Genomic DNA, 6,961 nt, shown 5'->3' with positions numbered 1-6,961 from the left:
CCCATCGACCCCTCTAGGTCATCACAGAGCACTGAGCTGAGCCCCTCATGCTCTACAGGAGCCTCCCCCTAGCTGTCTGCTTACACACAGTAGTGTACACATGGCAGTCCCACTCTCCCAGTTCATCCCACCCGCTCCTTCCCTCACTGTTCAACAAGTCCACACTCTACATCTGCATCTATTCTTTCCCTGCAGATAGGTTCATCAGTACCATTTCTCTAGATTCCATATATGCATATGCATTAATATAGTACATATATTTTCTCTTTTTGGCTTACTTCATTCTCTTTGACAGACTCTAGGTTCACCCAGATCACTACAACTGACACAGTTTTGTTTCTTTTATAGCTGAGTGATCGGCATCCGGTCCCACTACTTCATGGCAAATAGATGGAGAAACAATGGAAACAGTGACAGACTTTATTTCCTTGAACTCCCAAAATCACTGAGATGGTGACTGCAGCCTTGAAATTAAAAGACACTTGCTCCTTGGAAGAAAAACTATGACAACCATAGACAGTGTATTAAAAAACAGAGACATTACTTTGCCAACAAATGTCCATCTAGTCAAATCTATGGTTTTTCCAGTAGTCATGTATAGGTGTCAGAGCTTGAGCATAAAGAAGACTGAGAGGTGAAGGACTGATGCTTCTGAATTGTGGTGTTGGGAAGACTCTTGAGAGTCCGTTGGACAGCAAGGGGATCAAGCCAGTCAATCCTAAAGGAAATCAACCCTGAATATTCACTGGAGGGACTGATGTTGAAGCTGAAGCTCTAATACTTTGGCCATCTTATGTGAAGAATCAACTCATTGGAAAACACTTTATTGCTGGAAAATATTGAGGGCAGGAGGAGAAGGGAGCAGCAGAGGATGAGATGGTTGGATGACATCACTAACTCAATGAACATGGGTATGAGCAAACTCCTGGAGATAGTAAAGGACGGGGAGACTGGTGTGTTGCAGCCCAGTTCAGTTCAGTTCAGTTCAGTCACTCAGTCATGTCCAACTGTTTGCGACCCCATGAATCGCAGCACACCAGGCCTCCCTGTCCATCACCAACTCCCGGAGTTCATTCAGACTCACATCCATTAAGTCAGTGATGCCATCCAGCCATCTCATCCTCTGTCATCCCCTTCTCCTCCTATCTTCAATCTTTCCCAGCATCTGAGTCTTTTCCAATGAGTCAGTTCTTTGCATCAGGTGGCCAAAGTATTGGTTTCAACTTCAATATCAGTCCTTCCAATGAATATGCAGGACTGATCTCCCTTAGGGTGGACTGGTTGGATCTCCTTGCAGTCCAGGGGACTCTCAAGACTCTTCTCCATCCCAGTTCAAAAGCATCAATTCTTTGGTGCTCTGCTTTCTTTATAGTCCAAGTCTCACATCCATACATGCCTACTGGAAAAACCATAGCTTTGACTAGACAGACCTTTGTTGGCAAAGTAATGTCTCTGCCTTGTAATATATTGTCTATGTTGGTCATAACTTTTCTTCCAAGGAGCAAGTGTCTTAATTTCATGGCTGCAGTCACCATCTGCAGTGATTTTGGAGTCCTCAAAAGTAAGTCTGTCATTTTTTCCACTGTGTAGTTTGAATTATGATCTTCACAGGCAATGTGCCCAGTAGTGACCTACTGGGTCATAGGATAGTTTTATTCCTAGTTTCTTAAGGAATCTCCATAATGTCCTTCATAGTGATTGTATCAATTTCCATATATAGTTTCTCCCACAAGCACCCCAGCTTTGAAAATCTCACCTACAGTCACACATCATCTGACATCATTTAGTAAAAACCTCAACACTAGTGCACTGAGGCTTTAATCTAATGAGTTTTTGACAAGGCAGAAGTTAATGTTGAGAAGTGGAAGACACAATAGACAAAAGCAAACTACAGAGGAAGAACAAATTTAGATGTATCCCTGGACTGGGAATTTGCTCTATGAGGATTCAGCCTGAGAACTTGAGAAGCTAGAAAGTCAATAGAGAGGAGTACTCGATTAAAACTGGGTGGAAGGTAGGGACAGCCAAGGGGAGTTTTAACTGAGAGAAGAGCTGCTTCTGACAGATGCTGAGGCGAACTGCTTGATAGAGAACCTTTGCTACCACTAGACTTACAGCCTATGGGAAGATAAGGGCAGAGAATCACAGAAATCTTTCTTGTTTGCTGGACAGTGCAGTCATTCCTAGAATGAATGAATTATGAATACACTATTGAATCAAATATGAATACACCATTGAATGAAATATGAATACACTATTAAATGAAAGTGAAAAGTGAAAGTGTTAGTTGCACAGTTTTGTCTGACTCTTTGCAGCTGCAGGGATTGTAGCCCATTAGGCTCCTCTGTCCACCAGATCACCAGGTGGGAATATTGGAGTGGGTTGCCATTTCCTTCTCCAGGACATTTTCCTGACCCAGGGATTGAACCTGGTTTTTCTGCATTACAGGCAGACTCTTTACTGCCGGGAGCCGGCATATTGCATATTGAGTGCATAGTGCATATTGCATATTGAGTGCAGCACTTTCCACAGCATCATCTTTCAGGATCTGGAATAGCTCAACTGGAATTCTATCACTGCCGGTAGCCAGCGTGAGGAACTCCGCCCATGACAAAGGTCGTGAGGAAGGAGGCTCGGCATACGCAAAGGCGGGATCGAGCTTCAGGAGTCCCCCTGGAAATTCTCGAGCATATACCCCCAAAACCAGAGTCTGCCTACTTTCTGCTTTGTGCTTTCACCTACACCTCTGACTTTACAGGGGGTTGTCCCCCACTACCTCTCTGAAAAAAGAGTTAGCTTACAGCTCCAGTTAAGGATTCCTGGGTGTGACAGTGTTTAACCTACAAACTCCTTTGGAAATCCTCTAGCCTGCCTGAATAGGTTTTTCCGGCCACATGTGATTGTTCAGAGCCTCCCAACTGTGAGAGGCAGGAGATGTTCTAAACTGTCTAAACACAGATTCTTTTGAGTAGTTAAAAGATGATTAGAAATTGTATTGGTGAAGGGATTTTCACTTGTTGGGCCAATGTTTGCTGCTAAGTTTCCATATCCCTTACCTGCTGTGTCCCTGGCAGGGTATTGATTAATATAATTGGTGTAAGTAGTAGCTTTAATGTTTGTAACCTGGGACCCTTGAGTTAATTCTTTTTCTTGTTATAGCCCACCACACCTTTGCGCTGTAGGAATGCAACTTTATCTAATGCTTTTGGAGGGTGGCTCCTGACCAATCACCTTTAGACAAAAATAAGTTTTCTGAAGAAAAGGTCTTAAAATGTTAACAGGCCTCCGGGCCAGAAGATGATGCAAATCACCTAAGCTTTTGCATATGATAAGTTTGCAGGAAGAAAGCCTGGCTTGCTGCCTGACTCTACCCCTTCCCACATTATCCTCTATGCATAACTTAAGGTATAAAAACTACTTTGGAAAATAAAGTGCGGGCCTTGTTCACCGGAACTTGGTCTCACCTTGTCGTTCTTTCTCTTACCTTCTGGCTGAATTATTCGGCCTCTTTTCTCCACTGAATTTCCTCACTGAGCTATCCTTATTTCAGCCTCTTTTCTTCACTGAATTTTACTGAGCTATCCTCATTCTATTACTCTTTATATCCTTAATTAACATTTAATTAAGCAATTGTTTCCTGATCTTCGCCTACGCCGTCTCTCCTTCGAATACCCTGGATCAGCCGGGGCTGGTCCCCGGCACTTTACTGTCTGAGCCACCTGGGAAGTGTATCTTCCTGTAAATTATAATAGATAGCACTTGGTGTTAATGGTTTCTTGACATACTCACTTCTTTTTTTTATTAAAGTCATTTCATATTTATTTGTTACTTTCCCCAAAATTGCCAGATTTCAGAAGGCAGGGACCTTGCTTTAAGGATTCCAGTGACCCTCAACAAGATGAAGTTTAATCTAGTGATTATATATATGGGCCTAAATTTAGACAGACCCAGGCACATGGGCTCTGAAACACATTGTCTCTATGGGCAACTTACCTTAATAATGAATATAATTATTATGAGAAATAGAATAGATGTGCATGATGTTTTCAATCTTGGCAGCCAGAAAGTGTAAAGGGTCTTTGTCAGGCACAGTAATGGATATTCAAGAAATGGTAATAACAGTCATTTTTCATAATGATTTTTTTCTTAATTATGCTAGGTAACTGTCTGTTGAAAGAAACTTTCTCCAGAAACCAAAGCACGTAATATCAAGGGTATAAACAAACATTTCTATCCCGGAAAGTAATCTCTCAGGAAATGGTCTTGAGGGAGTCTCTGAATAATCAGGTCACTGAGATCCAGAATCCTAATAAAACTCCCTATTCTCCTGTTATCCACTAGTCAGGAAAAGGCACAGCCTCCTTCCTTGTAGCTGGAGGGTTTTTGAGCAAACCAATAATCGGAAACATGCTCTTCAAAGCAGAATGAGATACAAGATAAGTCAGAGATTCTGATTCTTAGGACCAGATTGGGAGGAGAGAGTTCTGAGCTCAGAGCAGCCATCTTCATTTCACTATGGTCATTTTCTTTCCCAGGACAATTGTGGTCAACAGACAGTGGACTATGGCCTTACAGCTCTAAACTAAAGGAAGGTGAGTACGTGCTTGGCCCTGGTCAGTTATGTAACAAGGTGGTTACCAGTGCAAACTGTGAGAGTCAGACAGCCCAAGTTCACCTTCTGGCAGCTGCTCAGTAGTTTTAGGGCTGAGTTTTGGGTGAGTTACTTAACTCAGCTTTCCCATCTGCAAAATGTGGATAATAGTATTGTCACATAGCTCTTAGTACACAGCCTCACATAGTGGCCACTTAAATAAGTGCTGGTTTGAAACAATTATCATTAAACCTAAAGCCACTAGAGACAGGAGATCCTGAAAAAATATGAGATCTCTTTCTTTGTCAACACTGACCCAGAGGTGGGAGCTCTGAGAAGTCACAGTCTCTTCTGGAGGTCAAGGGAAAGTCCCCATTGTCAAACAGAAGTAGGAGAGACAAGGCATAGAAAACGGACTGACTTAAAGACCTAAAAGACATCTCTTATTTTTGAATGAATTGAAATATGAATATATGTCTGCTTCTTCTAGAAGTGTCAGTGGTCACTCTGGAGGTAAAGTCTAGCCTCTTTTTTGTTCACTGGAAGTTTAAGTTACTTAGCTATTAAAGAATATCCATAGCAAAAAGTAAAAACGTTCCCCCCACACGAAATCTCAAGTGTCTTGGTGGATTTCATTCTCAAGAATTGGAAGTGGGTACTGGGAGGGTGGTAGTGGTGTTTCTCTCAAAATGGTTCTTTTCTTTCCCCCATGGACTGGGTTTTCTCCAGGGGAGAATGGCAGCTGAGAACTCTTCGGTGACAGAATTCATCCTTGCAGGCTTAACAGACCAGCCAGGACTGCAGATCCCCCTCTTCCTCCTGTTTCTAGGTTTCTATGTGGTCACCATAGTGGGGAACCTGGGCTTGATAACACTGATTGGGTTGAACTCGCGCCTGCACACCCCCATGTACTTCTTCCTCTTCAACCTCTCCTTAATAGACTTCTGTTACTCCACTACCATCACTCCCAAAATGCTGATGAGTTTTGTCTCAAGGAAGAACAGCATCTTGCATGCAGAGTGTTTGACTCAACTGTTTTTCTTCTGCTTCTTTGTCATCTCTGAGTCCTTCGTCCTGTCAGCGATGGCATATGACCGCTATGTGGCCATCTGTAAGCCACTGGTGTACACAGTCACCATGTCTCCTAAGGTCTGTTTACTGCTTTTGTTGGGTGTGTATGTGATGGGGTTTTCAGGGGCCATGGCCCACACAGGAAGCATAGCAAGTCTGATCTTCTGTTTTGACAACCTCATCAATCATTTCTTGTGTGATATCCCTCCTCTCCTTGAGCTGGCTTGCAACAGCTCTTCTGTGCATGAACTGGTGGTCTTCATAGTTGTGACCACTGTTATTGGAATGGTCATTGTCACCATGTCCATCTCTTATGCTCTAATCCTTTCCAGCATTCTCCGCATTCACTCCACTGAGGGCAGGTCCAAAGCTTTCAGTACATGCAGCTCCCACATAATTGTGGTTTTCCTTTTCTTTGGTTCTGGGGCTTTTGTGTATCTCAAACCACCTTCCGTTCTGCCCCTTGACCAAGGGAAAGTGTCGTCCCTGTTCTATACCATTGTGGTGCCCATGTTAAATCCACTGATATATAGTTTGAGGAACAAGGATGTCAAAGCTGCCCTGAGGAAAACCTTGGGGAAAATTAATTTCTTGAGAAAGGAGTAGTATTTGAAGAAGTAGATAAAATATTTTATTTATTAGCTTGTGTGTATTTTCAACGAAGGGTGTAAGTTCCATTCTTTCCTCTCTCTTGTATGGAAAGCTTTAAGTCTTTGTGTCTGGATGTGCAACTAACACTTTCACTTCGGGCTTCCCAGGTGGCACTAGTGGTAAAGAACACAACTGCCAATGCAGGAGACATAAGAGATGCGTTAGATCCCCCGGAGGAGGGCATGGCAACCCACTTCAGTATTCCTTTTTAAAAAATGAATTTATTTATTTTAATTGGAGGCTAATTACTTTACAATATTATGGTGGGTTTTTGCCATACATTGACATGAATCAGCCACAGGTGTACATGTGTCCCCCCATCTTGATCCCCCCTCCCTTCTCCCTCCCCATCCCATCCCTTTGGGTTGTCCCAGTACACCAACTTTGAGTGCCATGTTTCAGGCATTGAACTTGGACTCATCATCTATTTCAAATATGGTAATATACATGCATCAATGCTATTTTCTCAAATCTTCCCACCCTCACCTTCTCCCAGAGCCCAAACATCTGTTCTTTATATCTGTGTCCTTTTTGCTGTCTCACATGCAGGGTTGTTGTTACCATGTTTCTAAATTCCACATATATGCATTAATATATTGTATTGGTGTTTTTCTTTCTGACTTACTTCACTCTGTATAATAAGCTTCA

At 42.6% G+C, this 6,961-nt stretch overlaps 1 protein-coding gene across 1 annotated transcript; it reads left to right on the top strand.

Annotated features, from left to right (window-relative positions):
- Positions 1-5,326: 5,326 nt before the first annotated feature.
- Positions 5,327-6,268, top strand: LOC104980753 (olfactory receptor 8B12-like). The gene has a single exon (XM_010829524.1). It carries the CDS (start codon positions 5,327-5,329, stop codon positions 6,266-6,268), a length of 942 nt encoding a protein of 313 aa, XP_010827826.1.
- The last annotated feature ends 693 nt before the right edge of the window (positions 6,269-6,961 follow it).

The sequence above is a fragment of the Bison bison genome, unplaced genomic scaffold (assembly GCF_000754665.1).
Source record: "Bison bison bison isolate TAMUID 2011002044 unplaced genomic scaffold, Bison_UMD1.0 scf7180017864506, whole genome shotgun sequence".
In the NCBI taxonomy this organism is placed as follows: Eukaryota; Metazoa; Chordata; class Mammalia; order Artiodactyla; family Bovidae; genus Bison; species Bison bison.
Note: the sequence above shows the minus strand (reverse complement) of the source record. Positions and strands in the feature narration are given on the sequence as shown.